Below are 16,755 nucleotides of genomic sequence, written 5' to 3'. Positions count from 1 at the left end.
AGTAGGCTTTGAATTTTCAAACTAGGTCCTCAATGTGGGGAGCGAAGCCCTGATGTAAAATATGGTTAGTTTTACTTTTGGTAGTCACAAATATAACCTGTTGGCTTACATTTGTGATTACTTTTTTGTGATGTTGATTGTAATAATTAATGGTAATCCCTAATGAGTTTGTTTGATGTTTTTGTGTTTCGGTCAAGCCACCAGAGATTATTCTTTGTAAACTTGTATATATAACATTCAGTGCTGTATAGACTGTTTTATGTGCATAATCATCTTAAATGTATGTTGCTGTTGATTCTAATTGTCATTACTTGGTTTTGTGTTCTGCTCCCTTGTAGCCCAGGGCATGGCTTATTAGGGTTAGATTACCAGTCCACCTACCTGTTTACCAAATATCAATAAATAAATACATTAATTCTTAAGTTTTAGTATTAGAGTCCTGTATTAAAAGTAAATAAGGTGCATTAAGTCTTAAGAATTTAAGATATATTTTTATGGCCATTGCCTTATTCACTAGTTGATCAGGAACATTTTATCATGTCGCACATTTTTGCATTTTTTCTAAAAGCAAACTGAAGAATTCACTGAGAGTTTCTTGTTTAGCCTGAATTTTCATAGTTTGTTTTAAATGCAGTTGAAGTAATCTTGATTTTCAGAAAATATGTCTTTAAGTACAGTGCTTAGTAAACGTGTGTGTTTCATTGTGTAGATATGTGGCAATACCCTTAAGTCAACATATGGGTGTCAAGGAGAAGTCACGGCTAAGAGCATTCGCAAATCCAGTACTGGAAACATTTTACAGGAAAAGAAGGATTCCAGATAAAGTGAGTTAATCTCTTACTGTAAATGTATGATTCCTGTAGTAATATTGTGCAGTTAGTATATTTGGACTGGATGCACATCATCACCATGTGAAATCATTATGAGCTATAAGTTATTGAAACTGAGGACGCAGAGATCAATGCCAGAACAGTCAAGTGTGAATACAACAGTAAACAAATATGAGTGTTTCGGCTTCAGTAGAATGGGGAGGATCCGGGCATTGCCACTGTGCTTTATAATGGGGCAGGCCTTCTGCGTGCCCGCGCAGTCACCTTGTAGGTTTTCCAGCCTCAGAGAAGTGAGAGTGTTGTCATTTAACTGACGACATCTGTGATGCCTGTCTCAGAGGCTGCATAACCTGGAGTAGAGTGCTTTAATTCTTCTGCAATACTCTGTATCGGTATGTTGGCAGGCTGTTTTCTGAAATTAGCGTTATGTTGCATTGTCTTTGCCTGGCATTTGGTTACTTTTATTTAGTATTGTCAGTCGCTCTACAGCTCTCTGACCTGCATTTTGTGGTAGGCAGAAGGCAGTCAACATACTTTCACATTTTTTTCATTCTTTTTGTACACCAGTCATGCCATCAAAGAACAATTATTTCAATAATAAACTTTCTGTGAGGAAGCTAGGTAGCAGAAACTGTTAAAACACATGCATTACAAGAATTAAGAATTAAACATCTTTTTGTGGGTTCCTGCTTTTAAACTTACATGTTTGCCTCATTTTGTCTTTGGAATGTCATCGTTAGTTGAACAGTATGCCTTTTTGACTTCTAGACGCCCTCTGTTTGGGCTTGCATTGCACTTAGTAGAAGAAGAAGAAAATGGAAAAAGAACCTCTAACATCCTTGCCGTTTTGAACAACGTTAACACTGGTAACTACTTAACCATCACAGTTGTATTCAGAAGCAGCTGTGTCAGAATTAGTCCTCCGACATCTGAGGCACAGTAACATACGACATTTCCCTGTAACCTCATGCCACCTATGCTCAGTGGTGCACTGCAAACCGTGTATGATAACCTGACATACTGACTTCATAGGTAATTACTAGGCTAATGACCGGGGGAGGGGGTACTTTTTAAGACTAGCAATACTTCCCAAGAGTGAGAATGCTATGTTGAGAAAGAAATATATGGTTATTTTACAGTAATCTACATGACAGGTAAAAAGGGATCATCTGGGAGTAGGTTGGGGAGAATATTCTGTGGGTAAACACACACAACATTACTCAACAGTTCTCACCACTCCGCTGCAGCAGAATGATCATGATGGTTTATCTACTGCACTCACGGTGCGTGCTTGGCAACAGTAATTGCATATTGCATGACCATTGGCATTCATAATTGTCCTTACCTGGATGATTCATTCAGGCTCCCACCCAAGAGGAAAGTTAGATGGCCCTAAAGTTCACTTTGTCCTGCTTCATGACTCACTGACTTTCTCTGAATGTGTGTAAATCAGAGTTGATTCCATTGTAACAGCTCCATTTCATGAGAACCTTTCTGGACACCCCCAATCAATCAGCATTCCTTCCTTCAGAGAGGGTGCTGTTTCTGATCATTAAGTTCAAGTCCATGTAACACCAGAATCAGATTACAGCTAGAAAATACCTAACAGCCCCGGGTTACATGGCTTATACATTCTTGATGGTCCCTATGGAAAAACTCCATATGAGAAAATTTCATTGGTACATTTGGAACATATGGTGTCTTAGTGCCAACATTCCTACTCACTGCAGTGCACATCATTTCTCTACCTTGTATTTAATAAAACTGTTAACGTAGATAAAGCAGTGAATGTTAATTGTGAAGCCCTTTCAAGCCAAGACACCAAAATACTTACTTTAGATGTAGCTGGTGGGATACAAAAGATACTAAGAATTCAGAGCACCTGGAACAGTACTGAAGGAAAGGCACACCTGCGTCAGAGATATTTATGTACAGACAGATCTGGCAGCCAGGGACCTAGTTTAGACTATCATAATAATGCTGCACTCAGGTTGATAAATCAACAAGTAGGTGGAAACCCAGTCTTAAATTTTATGCAGACTGGCCATTGAAATTGGTGTATGAACCCTTGAGTTTGGTTTGATCCTCTGGACATCCTACACTCCATTCCAGGAAAATGTGCTGGCAGACCAGCTGAGCAGAACAGAAGCAGACCTTCAGGAATGTGTGCTGAACATGGACAGATTTCTGATATTGTTCTACAGGTGGGGTATTTCAGAAGAAGGCCTTTGTTTCTTCAGGAGGCAAATTGTCGATAAAAATTTTGTATACAGCATTGTATTGGTGAGAAGAACTCAAAACAAGTTAGGTCTTCTGTATAGACCATCTAAAGTTCTCACTGCATATTGCAAAAACACTTCTTCACCCTACCGTTTATAAAGTCTACTTTCTCCTATGTTCACATGGGAAGGAACGAGGAAGAGTGTGATAGAATTCTAAGGGGGAGAGAGAGGAGGAGGAGAGTGAGAATTAGAGGAAGTGTTATGAGAGAGAGGATGTAAATCAGTTTGTTTGGTAGTGAGCTATAGGAGAAGTAGATAGTGAGGGAGAGTTCTAGCCATTGTAGTTATTTTAGGGCTGTACAGTGGTGTGTAGAGTCACGGCTGTTTCGAATTTAGCAAATTTGTTATAGCATGACTCTAGCTTTGATAGCAGAGATGAATGTAGGTTGGTTAGGATGGGAGCACCATAAGTGAGAGATGGCAAGAGACAGGAAGGAGCTAGGATACGTTTGGAGGAGAGAGAGAGGAACTTCTTATGTCTGTATTAAAGCCAGAGTTTTTTTTAAGTTTTGTTGATATTATTTTGAATGTTAAGGTGAAATTTGAGGTTTTCATCGATTATTATGCCCAGCAGTTTGGTGTGTGTAACTAAGTCTATCTTGGTTGAGTTGAGAGATAAAATGTCAAAGGTGTCTATTAATTGGCGAATTTTTCTTAGGGGTAAATATGACTTTAGTCTTTTTGTGTTTTAAGGAGAGGTGATTTTCATGAAGCCATTTTTCCACAGTGAAAAGAGCTGTTTGGGTGGAATGCCTTAGAGTATTTGTGTTTGGTGCTGAACAGACAATAGTAGAGTCGTCTGCGTACTAGACAAGTGAGCCCTGTTTAATAACTTGTTGGAAGTTATTCATGAAAATATTGAATAGACGAAGGCCTAAAATAGAGCCTTGCAGCACACCTGTGGGGTTATGAATATAGGCTGAAATAGAGTTCTGCCATCTAACAGCATGCTCCATGTTGGAAAGATAGCTTTTGAACCAGTTGATGGACTGGGGAGATGGACATATTTTGTAGAGCTGGGAGCGGAGTAAAGGGTGAGACATCGTGTTGAAGGCTTTTGATACGCCCAAATAAAGGGCAAAGACAAAATTTCCTGAGTCGCGGGCCTTATTTACTGTGTCTACGAAGGAAGTTAATGCAGAAGTAGTACTATGACATGAGCAGAACCTGTGCTGTTTAGGGGAATGAATGTTGTATTTTAGCAGGTAGTCTAGTAGTTGTTTTTATACACATTTTTCAAGAATTTTAGAGATAGGGGAAAGTATAGCGATAGGATGGAAGTTAGAGACGTCATTAGAGGAGCCACCTTTGTGAATGGCAGGATGATAGCTTTTTTCCAAAGGTCAGGGACATGTGATTCTTGAATGGATATGTTAAATAGGATGCTAATGGGATATGCCACTGAGGCTGCAGCAAGTTTTAGAAACATCGGAGGAATTTCATCGACTTCATTGGAGCAAGGTGTTAATTTCAAAAGGAGTTCATAGGTAGGTACTAGGCTGTTGGCCCTAGGGCCTATATAAACCTAGCCAAAAAGGTATCCTGGCTTTCGCCACCCAAGAAAATTATTTTTCTGTGCCATTGTTGAGCAGAGCCACAGAGGTGATCCCTGGGGTGAATTTCCTATTTCCCATCAAATTTGTTCAAATCAGAGTTTTTTGATGTAGGAGGTAAGCATGGGAGAGATTGAGTTGTGGATGAGTAGCTTTGTGTATGTAATCTAGAGGGGTATTGTGAGACTATGGGAAGGAAAGAGGAAGAGTGTGATAGAATTCTAAGGGGGAGAGAGAGGAGGAGGAGGAGAGTGAGAATTAGAGGAAGTGTTATGAGAGAGAGGATGGGAGAAGGAAGCAGTAATATTAGCAACGGTGTCGATAAAGTAGGAGTTGAATAGGCTAGGTATTTGCTCAGGTGACTTGTCAAGGTGTGGGCATGGGTTGGGTTTAGAAGTTTATTAATAGAGGACCAGTAATGTAGGATGTCCCATTAAAAGTAACCCATAGTGTATTCATTCCAGACAGATGTGTCTCCCTTAATACTCTACTTCAGTGGTGCTCTACTCCCAGATCTTTGGTCTCCTGATACAAATCCTCTAGATGTTAAAAATTCAAATAGCTCTGGGAATTCCTTATAGTCCACATGTTTCAAATGTGTAACCTCCTACAGTTAGTCCGCTATAATCATCCAGTCACTTCAAAGAAAACCTAAAGTTGTTTCTAATTCCTGGCTGTCTTCTGTCACCAGGATAGCCTTAATATCTAATAACTACTGTTTCTGAAGAAATTTAAGAAAATATTTGGTATTAAAGATGTGAATTCAGTGGTAGTAACTCTGAAGGAATGTACATGTTATTCCCCAAGGTACAGTAACTAGGCTATGCTAGACAAATCTTATTTCACAGGAACATGTGCATGTAATTGAAACCTTCAACACACATCCATTAACTATCTCAGATCATGCGCCAAGATAAAAATAAAGGGTAATGAAGTAAAAATGGGGCACTGGCACGTCCCTACCTATCTGTTAAAAAGAGAAGAATTTAAGGAATAGGTAGTGGGAATTATTCTAGAGTTATTAGGGAATACAGAAATTTATTCAGCTAGTAAGTGGGATAAAATGAAAGGACAGTTTAAGAATAGGGTAGAAATAAAAGGGAAGGCTATGATTAAGAGTTAACAGGAATTATTTAGAGGGGCCGACAAATGTTGAAGTGTTGCAGAATATGGGGAATCTCATAGAAGCAGAAAGATGTAACTGCAGAGTGCTAAAGAGAAAATAAGGGAGTACCTGGACAAAAAGCATGAGTTTTAGAAAGATTGCAGTTAAGCAAGTATTTTTGAATAATAACTCCAGAGCACAAAAACTTTTAGAACGACGACTTAAACAACATAAAGCTGAAAGGGTTGCTGCCAAAGTTATGGATTCTATAACAAGAAAAATAACCAGGGAATCCTGTAAAGGTATTCAGAGATATTTCGTAAATTTTATAAGAGAAATGTTCAAATCAAGAAAGCGCATAAATTAAAATATTTATGGAACACATAAGTATGTCAAGGTTAGAATTAGATGAGGTTCACCAGTTAACAGTTAAGGTAAGAGTAGATGAGATAAAAATGGTGACATACAGTCAGTCTAAAGGAAAGTCTCCATGAACAGAAATGTATGGGTCTTTGATTAGGCTTCAGCCACTTCAAAACCTTGGATGTGGTGCTCAGTCTCCTCCCCCCACCCATAATCCCTTTGTAGAGAGCAAGCTACCTCAGATCTTGTTTGCTTTCATAAGTATTTGATGGATCTTGGTGCTGAGGGACGTGTTTCAGGGAAACTCTCTATATAGATAAGCACATTCCTTTTGGGCTTATTCTTCTTTTAATTTTTGGATTTCTCCTCTCATTAGCACTTACGGTACTGTTCCCTGCTCTGTTTAATCCCTTTTTCTCTTTCACTTTGTATCACTCCTTTCTGGGGCTTTTTAAAGCAAATTATACCATAGTTTAGTGTTTTTTCCTTCTCTTCTTTTGGGGTTGATCCTTTTATTAGTACCTCTTATGTTTTCCTCTTTCTTTCTATCACCTGTGAGGATGGCATATAAGCCCTCCAGATTCAAAAATGCATACTTTGTTTTATTTATTTATTTTTATTATTTATTTTACATTTGTTAACCGGGATGGTCCGATTGGATACATGTCCTTTTTCAGCGGAGGCCCGGGGAGAAAAGCTCCAACAGAGTTACATTGATAATTAGGTACAGTAAATGAGCTGAAAGAACTTAACAAAAACATAGGCTATTTACATACAAGTACAAGACTGCCATTACTATTTCTGAGATTACTACAAATGTAACATTAATAACATATTAGCAAGGACGGTAGGCAGTATAATGACATAGAGTTAGACAGGATACATATTTCTTTATCACAGTATACAAAGTACTTATCATCTTAGCTAGTTGTTTATTTTTTAGTTAATGGCACAGAGCTAGTCTGGGTTTGAGCACGGACATAGCCAGTGTGACTTGAAGTGGAGTTTTAGACTATTTTTGAATTGACTTCGAGAAGTTGCAAGCGTGATGTTATTTGGGAGAGAGTTCCATATTTGACCAGTGGTGTTGGCAAATAGCGTGTCACCACCTAGGTTGAGAGATTTAGTTGTTTGGACAAAGGAGTCTGTTTGCTGAGCGAAGGCAGCTTAGATTGGAGTAGGGAGTCATTAAGTTTTTTAGTGCTGGGGTATTCTCAGGTTGTTTTCTCACAAGTTACCAAATTCTGTAGCACCTGATAAATGTGTGTATTGTTTAGGACCTTCACACTTGGCCATTGTTCAAAGGCCACAGTGAGAGTAGGCAATGAGGTATTGTGTAAAGATGGAATAAGCTCATTCTAAAGGATCGCCTTCAGCCTGCCAGAGGAGAAATATTCTGTTTGGGATTTGGAAAGACTCCCGCTGCTGCTTCCTTTTTTCCATCTTCTTTAAAATATTGGTCTGAAAAACCCAAAGAGAAGCAAAAGGAGGGGAAAGAGAAAGGCAGGGAGATCAAAGTCAGCAAAAAAGAGATCTCTGGATCCAACACCTCCATTGCCTGTGGCAACAAAGATTTCTAGACCTTCGGAGACAGCTCTGTTTTCAGATCTTGTAGTTTTTGGATCCTTTACACTGCTTAGATTTTCGGCAGATCCTATTCCCTTAAGATCCAGTCTCTAATTTGGACAGGACAGACCCCATTACCCCTCCAGGCCACCTTCCTTGAGGGTTTTGAGAGAGAGAGTACTGCCTCAGCCTAGAGAGAGGTTTACATTTTTGGAACCAGATCCATCCCTCCCCTGTAGATTTCCCAAAGTCTGTAGCCTACTCCTGTTGTAATATCAGGACAACCAGTTTCCAGGAGCTTTGAGTCTTTTCTCTCAAGAGAGTCTGTCAAGTTCTGAGTCCTTTCCTGAACAACAAACAGAAGAGGTACACAGGAAACACAAGTGTAAGGGGAGACACTTTGATTGCCCATTGCCCTGAGGTGTGCCCTACCACCGACACTGGTTTTGATGAGAGAAAGAGAGAAGGTAGATCCCTCCTTGAGGATGTCTCATTCTGAGAGATTTTTTGATTATCTCACACAGAAAAAGGGTTAGTCCTTCCAGGTGCCTTCTCCGGGGTAGTCTGTTTTTCTTGAAGCTTTCAGTTCTGGCCCATCTACTACTTGATTTTCCTCCCTGTCCCATGAATGAGATGACCCGATTTCCTCCCAGGCATGGAAGGAACTGGGCAAAACTGAGCCTATTTCCAAAAAGTGTGACAGATTTTTGGTTGCTCCCAAAGACCATCCCCATTGGAACGAGTGCTCCATGGTAGATTCTAAGCAACCACTAAAAAGGAGCTTGTGGAAGAAAGTTCCTCAGTCTGTCTACCAAACAGGAAATTACATGTGTTTGATAGATTTGTGACGTGTGTGTACATATCATCTACTTTTCATTGAGAACGCCTAATTATTGGGCACATGTTTGTTTCCAGAGGATATGACAAAACGCCAAATCTCCTTGAGGGACCTTGTTTGCAGATCAAAGAAAATCCAGTGATTCACAGTTGGCCACCCTGCAGTCACTCTCCAGTGCCTCTATGTGCTTCATCTCTAATGCCATAGAGGCTGCATGTAGAGCAGCCAGCGCAAGCATTTCTATAAGCTTCTGGATGTGGCTGTACAATATTTCAAAACATTCAAGATATCCTTTGCCAGTATCCCATATGATGGATCAACTTTATTTGGTCCCAAAGTTAGAGACTATTTCAAAAAATGAGAATGATGTCTGCCACAGGGATCAAATTCTCTACCCCTCAAGGGACGTTCTCCAGAAACCAGAAGGGAAGAAAGAGAATTTGGTTTCATAAATCCCAGGGCTTTCCATCTGACACGTCTGGAAAAAGACCTCCCCAAGGCAAAGGTGTAAACTCCTGAAAATGTGTAAACAGGCTTTGCCTAGGGGGCAGAGGCTGCATGAAAAAACAAGGCTTCGGGGGACCTTTCTTGGAGAAGCCTTTCCAGAGCTCCTGAATTGTTGCTGCACTGGTGCAGATGGTTGGGACTTATTCATGCACCTGACAACTTGGAAGCCCATCATTCGAGACAAATAGGTGCAGAGGCCCATAGCTATAGGCCATTTTATTCCCATACACACCCCTCCTTTGTGTCCAAAAAGAATTCTCGATGTTCCACCCTCAAAAAAGAAGAAGCTACTTCAGAAATAATAGAGCTTCTAAGGAGTCAAGTCACCAAGGAGGTCTCCCCAAGCCAGAGAGGATCCAGAATTTACTCAAGATTCTTTTAGTGCCAAAGAAAAATGGGGACCTAAGGCCAGTTTTGGACCGAAGTTCTTTGAACAAATTAAATTTGTGAAGCAAGCACATTTCCGGATGGTCATGGTTTAGTCCATTCTTCCCTTGCAGAAGAATAATGTCTGGATATGCTTGATACATTTTTAGAATGCATGCTACCACTTAAAAATAGACAGACGCTTCAGGAAGTAACTTTGCTTCCTCCTGGGAGACGGTCATTTCCATTTCAGAGCTCTGCCCTTTGGTCTCACCACAGCTACCCTCCTCCTAGGTGTTTACCAAGTGTATGGCAGTGATGGTAGCTCATCTGTAATGTAAGGTTTCTGGGTATTTCCTTACCTGGACAGCTGGTTCATTACTGCCCCTTCCAAGAATCTACTCATTCAAACCAGAGGCTACTTCTTCCAACTATGCATAGACTTTGCTACTACAGGGAATTTAAAGTCCAAGCTACATCCAGTCCAGTCTTTAGAGTTCATTAGAGCACTTTTGGACAGAAGACTTTGGACAGTAATACTCCCTCAAAGAAGAATTGCATGCTTTCACAAACAAGTCCAAGATGTCATACCTCACCAGAAGCCACCAGCGAGACTAATTCTTTGTCTTCTAGGCTCCATGGCAGCCTCCATCACTTTAGTGCCAGATTTTTACATGCAAGTTCTTCAGTGGATTCTGGCAGTTCAGTGGTCAATCAGGAAACAACCCATGTCTTTTCTAGTGATTTTAATGAATGTTTGCAGCGCTCACATATAGTGGTGGCTAGGATCTCCTTATGTTCTACATAGACATCCTTTCATTCATCCCCCCCAAGTCACAGTGACCATGGATGCTTCCAACTGGGGATGTGGGGGAGCATTATCTGGGAAAGACCGTTCAAGGCACATGGTACCAAACAGAGGCCAGTCTTATAATATAATGGAGGTGAGAGCAGTTCTAGCATTGCAGACCTGTCAGGAGTCTCTTCCTTTGTGTGCAATATCTGTTCAGACAAACAGCATGGCAGTTGTTTGATATGCCAGCAAACAAGGAGCAAACAGATCATATCCTCTTTGTCAAGATGTCGTGAGAGTGTTGCAGTGGGTGATATCATCTTGCTGATTTCTAATAGCAACCAATATCTTGGAAAAAAACATTGTCCTAGAGGACAGGTTGAGCAGGTCTATTCTGCTGCCTCAGGAGTGATCCTGCAATCCATTATTAGTGGAGTGGATTTTCAGCCATTGGGGCCAACCTTGTTGCGGTCTCTTCACCTCTTCCCACAGCACTAGGTAGTCACCCAGGGATGCTGTGATGTCCCCCCCCCCCCCCGAGTAGGGGTCTTAATGCAGAGAAGGATATTAATCTGGGATTTTATGAGTAGGGCAGTGGAATATTGTAACAGAGATCAAAGAAAGGGAAGTGTGTCCTTTCAAAAAGGACAGGAGCTAATTACTTAGGAAAAAAATGGAAATTGTGGGTATGACTCATGCAGAATTGTGTTTTGAAAGAGGACTGTGCTTTAAGCAAAGGCAGGAATTGAACAATTTTATGTAATGTTGGATTGATGATAGTTGTACAAAAAATGTAATGTATAAGGTTTGGTACTAGGAATCTGTTAATATGATTTGTTTTCTTTCATATAAGAAACAAGGGTACTTGCGTATTATCGCAACCAGATTTACGAAGTCCCATAATTTAAGATCTGATGTTAATCTTCTTTCCATTCATCACTGATGGGTTCTTTTCTGAGCCCTCCGAACAGAGTTGGCCTTTTTACCAAGCTTGCGCCAGCCAAAAAACTCTCGAGCTAAGTCTTTACCCAGAATGCACTTCTCCCTGTTACCTTAGATCTTGCTTGCCGCATAGCCGCGCTTCAGCCCAGCTCTCAACTAAGTGGAACTTTGATATTTGTGTGGAAACTTTTTCATATCTTCATATTTTATTGAGCGAATAGTATTTCTAGTGTGTTTTCTTCTGTCTAATCTTGTTTTTTTTCCTCTCTACTTTACCCGTTGTTACCGTTGGTAAACTTTCAAGTACCATTGTTGATGTGGCCTTTCCTCCCTTACCCTTGTGGTATTCCTTCAATACCATAGCTGGTATTATCTTTCCTGTTTAACCTATTAGCTTTGGTTTTTGGTAAGGTGTTTTCTTTTTCTCTACGTATCACTGTATTGTTAAATTTGTGACTTCTTGAACTGTGTTTGACTTTATTCTGGTTGGATTATATGGTTGGCCTGTGGTGTCTTCCTGTCAGTATGTCTGATAAGAAGGGTACTTCAGGTTTTAAGCATTGTGCTTCATCTAATGGCAAGTTACCTAATAGTGATTCTCATGATGACTGTGTATACTGTTTGGGAGTGCCCCACCTTTCAGTGCAGCCTCCGTGTGACATTTGTCAGAGTTTCAGTCAACGCATAAATGATTCTGAAAGGGTTAATCAAGTCTCCCTTCTCAGAGGCCATTTCTACTAAAGACAAAAAGATATCCCACCCTTTTCCCTCCTCACCATCGGGTGATCAGGGCAAGCCTGGGATATCAAAGGTCCCAAAGTTGTCTTCAGAGCATAAATCTGCCTCTACGGCTCTGAGCATCTCCAAACCTTCAATACTGGTGCCAGTTTCAACACTGGTCCTGCTTCCGACACCGTTTATAGACCTTACTATGCCTGTTTTGACTTCAGCACCTGTGGTCACTTAGGCTCAGGGCACACCTTCGACTACTTCATTAGTTACCATTTTGGAACCAACCATTTCGGCTCCAAGTGCCACTTCTGCACCGAATGTTGTACTGACTACACTGGATTTGACCCCTTTACTTCCAGTCTCGGAACTAGAGACTTTGGTGCCGGCAAACCTTACACCACAGACCCAATACTCCCCTTCCATAGATCTGTTTCTGGGCCAAGCGTATAGCCCCTTCACTGAGCGTCCTGACTCTCCCCGTCTGGAGTATCCACTAGATTCACCAGGAGCCGTTCATAACATGACATGGTGCGTCTTCTGGACCAGCTGTTGTTAGCCAGGGGGATACCCACACTTTTTAAGACCCATCCACCTGCAGGACTTGGGTTGACTTATCCAGGGACTCCATCTTACACTCCTCCTTCGACCGTCTCAGTTCTGAAGCCTTCTGCTCCAACATCCTTCTTGGAACCCATCACCTCAGTACCTACAGTGCGTCTCACTCTGGCTCCGAGTTTGCCCCTTTGGTCTTTGGTTCCTGCTGAACCAGTCCTTCCTCAATCTGGGGATTGGGGGACAGGTGCTTCAGCCTGGGGCATGGAGCCATCTTTCTCCTCTGTTTCATCCTCTGCACCGATAGCCACGTCTGCACCGATCCTGCTTGAGGCTTCACCCGTGGAGGCAGGTTCATCAGAGCAGGGTGTGACCTCGGTCCCGAGGTTGTCTTTCTTGGTTCTGGGCTCCCATCACTCTTCGGGCAGGCCTGCCTTCCACATGATGGAGAGGGCTCTTGCGTCTTGCAGCATTCCTTTGATGTCGAAGCCCCAGTTTTCGCCCCCTGAGCTACAGCTGTCACAGACCACCCTGCTGGGACCCTGGGACACTGGGCAGAGAAGCCGCAGGACACCCCTGTTCAGGGTACCTGCTCTTCCGTGTCCTCCTCAGAGACCCCCACTGAGGAGCCCTCCTCGAAAGAGGATGTGCAAGAGGAACGATATGGACTCACCAGAGGAGTCCTTAACTGAAGACACGGACTATGATGGTGAAGGCTCCCCGCGGTCACTTCTTTATGTCTCCTTCGGAGACATCCTGGAAATGTTAAAGCAGAGAGGTGATTGGAAGCCCTCCAATCCTTCGTTGGAGGAGTCAGTGTTCCTGCAGGCTTTCCGCATGTGGCCTTCTACCTCTTGGTGACCCTGCCTGCCGACTAGCTAGTCAACCTCATTGTGCAGCGTGCTTGGAAGAACCCTGATTCCATTGAGGCAATCTCTTGGAGACTAGATAAAATTCTTTCCCCTCCCAAGGAGAACCTGCATTGGTCCAAAGGGTTACCAGTTGATGCAATGGTGGTGGTGGTGGTTGCCACAAAAAAGGACTTGGCTGAGGAAAGTCCTGCTGTCCACTCTCCCAACAGGGAGTCACAGGCAGTAGACAGACTTGGGAAGCATGTTTTTGCATCAGGGACCTTTGCTATATGGTCCTTGAATTATTTGGCACATTTTACGAGGTTCCAAAGGGACTTGATCTCCGAACTCTCTGGGATGTTTGCAGAATAGTTTGTCTGACAAGGTCAGGGACAAAGTGGCCTCACAGCTCGCAACCCTGGAATCAATATCCAACTTGTCCATGAGGTTGCTTTCACGTGCAACTAAAGAAGTGGCTAGAGCAGTGGGTTAGGGCATTGTCATGAGGTGTCATGCTTCAAGTCCTCCTTTCTGAATGCTCCCATCAAAGCTTCATCCCTTTTTGGCTCCAAAATGAAGGACATGCTAGCCAGGTGTGAGCAAGATGGAAAGACCCTGTCTGCCATAGGCCTATGGTTTTCCAGCCCTCAACATACATTCTCCAGGAATGAGAGGAGTGGAAAAATGTGGCACAAAAAATCTCAGGGTCCTTTCCATGCCGCACGTGGTGATGATACCCCCAGGGGGAGAGGGGGTAACAATTCCGGAAGATGTCCTTATAGAGGCAGAAGGAGGGTCCTCGTAACCAAGATTTCAGGGATTCTTTCTCTGGACAGCCTTATCAATGCTGCTGAGGAGCAGCCCAATTGCTTACCTCTGGAAGCAGTTTGGGGTCATTTCTCTCTGCACCAAGCTGCCTGGCAATCTATGACCACCGATTGTTGGGTGCAGAGTATCATCACCAGAGGTTACACCCATTCCCCTTTCTGGTCAACCAAACCTTCCAAGAAAACTTTCCGATGTGCCACCCGATCAAAGGGAAGAAGCAGCTTCAGAGATTATAAAGCTGTCCCGAAAAAGAGTCATCCAGCCAGTCCCACCAGACCAGCGCAGATCCATATTTTACTTCTATGAGATTCCCCATATTCTGCAACATTCTTTTTGGTGCTAAAAAAAGACAGGGAATGGGAGACCCCTTTTGGATCTCAGCAGCTGAAACAAGACTGTCACCCAAACCACATTCCGGATGGTCACGGTTCAGTCCATTCTTCTCTTTTTAAGAGAAGGCGATTGGATATGCTCAATAGATCTCCGGGATGCGTATTACATTAAGATGGACAAATGCTCCAGGAGTCTGCTTCACTTCTGGCTAGGGGCCAGTCATTATCAATTTCATGCCCTGCCATTGGTCTCTCTACAGCCCCCAGAGTGTTCATGAAATGCATGGCAGTGGTCACAGCTCACTTGTGACTACAAGGATTCCAGGTGTTTCCATATCTGGACAACTGGCTCCACACCGACCCCACTGAGCATCTTCTGATAGCACTGCATTATACTGTCTCTGGCAAAATTGTTGGAAATAACGATACATTGGGAGAAATCAAACCTTACTCCTACACAAACAAATAGAGTTCATTTGGAGCAGTATTCAGTACTCAGTCCTGTCTAGTATCACTCCCAATTCACAGACTCCACTGATTGAGGCTTCAGCTCTGAGTGCCACTCTCTCAAACAGAAGTCTCAGCAAGGGAAGTTCTCTAGGCCCTAGGTTCTATGGGAGCTTCAATCCCAGTAGTGCCTCAAGCAAAGCTGCATATGCGGATAGTGCAATGGTTCCTTCTTTGTCAATGGTTCCCAAACCATCTCCCCCTCTGTTACTGGATTTGAATAACCAACTCCTGCAAACAGGGCCTCCTTTGGTGTATGAGGCCAGATTTAGAACTTTGGAGTCACCCATTTCATTCCCCTCATCCCACAGCCATTGTGATCACGGATGCTTCCCTGATTGAGGGGGGGGGGGCATTTCCAGGGAAAGACGGTCCAAGGGACATGGTCCACCTCAGAGGCCCATCTGCATATCGGTGTTCTGGAACTGAGAGCTGTGCTGTTAGCATTGCACGCATTTTATTCGGCTCTCCGTTCCAGGACAATTACAGTTCAGTCAGAAAATATGTCAGTGGTCTGGTATGTCAACAAGCAAGGAGGAACCAAGTCCTACCCCCAATGTCAAGAAGCCATGAGAATTTGACAGTGGACGATAGCTTCCAGCCGCTTTCTGATAGCAATACATATCCCGGTGAGCTCCAACGTGATTGCGGACAAACTGAGCAGATGCATCCTCATGCCTCATGAGTGGTCTTTCAACCCCGAGGTGGCGACAGAAATCTTCTGCCATTGGGGCCAGCCTTGCTGCAATCTTTTTGCCTCCCCATCGAACAACAAGTGCAGCAGCTATTTTGCATTACTTCCCCTAGAGGGGGAGTCACCTAGGGATGCTCTGATCCACGATTGGCTCATGGGATTTCTTTATGCTTATCCTCCCATTCCCGATTCCACAATTTCTAAAGAAAGCTCTTCGGTTGAGATGAAAGGTGATCGTCATATCTCTGTACTGGCCTCGACAAGTTTGGTTCCCCTTCCTTCGGTCTCACCTAGTATACCTGCTGTGGATTCTGAACCTTCTACCAGATCTGATTACTCACCCCCAAAGGTTGAGTTACCCAAATCTGTCCAGTATCAAGCTGACAGCTTGGTTTCTCCACTTCCATTAGTCATCAGGCAAACTAATCTCTCCTCTCCTGTTCGAGACATCATTCTGGCCTGTCCTAAACCATCCACCAGAAGACTATATCAGGATAAATGGAAAAGGTTCTCCATCTGGTCCAAGGATAACATGCTAGACCCGTATTCGGCTCCAGTAACTGCAGAGCTCCAATACTTGGCTAAGTTTTTTGATAATAGAGCCTTTGCCTCTACTGTACGAGTACATCTAGCAGCAGTTTCCATAGGTTCATAGGTAGGTACTAGGCTATTGGCCCTTGGGCATAATTAAGTCTAGCCAAAATGTTTTGGCTTGCACCTCCCACATGATTTAGTTACCTGCACCTCTGTCAAGCAGGGCCACAGAAGTGATTTCCGGGGTGAATTTCCTGTTCCCCATCCACTCATCAAGATTCCTCTTGAAGAGCGCTAATGAGGAGCTCTGCTTCACATATATGGAGACCTTATTCCAGAGCAGGGGGAAGTCTCTGGGACACGAATCTATCCCTCCAACAAGTCCAGTTTATTGTTGAGGTCAGGTTAAGGTCCCTAGAGCATGTAGCTCTTGTAGATTGGGTTTTCCTTAAGTGGAGCATTTCCAGCATTTCGGGGTTTGACATAGCCTTGTGTGTCAGGTAGAGATTACCTCTGAGTAGCCAGTATGCAACCAAGTACATTTGGGAGTTTTTTTAGCCTGGTGGCATAGGGCATGTGT

The 16,755-nt window shown here is 42.9% G+C and overlaps 1 protein-coding gene across 2 annotated transcripts in view; it reads left to right on the top strand.

Annotated features, from left to right (window-relative positions):
• Window positions 1–16,755, top strand: part of LOC122817576 (ceramide synthase 2-like) — a 1,851,243-nt gene that overhangs the window by 871,403 nt on the left and 963,085 nt on the right. For both annotated transcript variants that reach the window (XM_044090613.1, XM_044090612.1), the window contains one exon: window positions 710–824. In XM_044090613.1, the coding sequence (XP_043946548.1) occupies window positions 710–824 (115 nt within the window). The remainder of the gene's footprint in view (window positions 1–709; window positions 825–16,755) is intronic.

The sequence above is a fragment of the Protopterus annectens genome, chromosome 13.part0, assembly GCF_019279795.1.
Source record: "Protopterus annectens isolate FY-2018-M chromosome 13.part0, PAN1.0, whole genome shotgun sequence".
In the NCBI taxonomy this organism is placed as follows: domain Eukaryota; kingdom Metazoa; phylum Chordata; order Ceratodontiformes; family Protopteridae; genus Protopterus; species Protopterus annectens.
The sequence above is the reverse complement of the archived record's forward strand: the minus strand, read 5'-3'. Positions and strand labels throughout refer to the sequence as shown.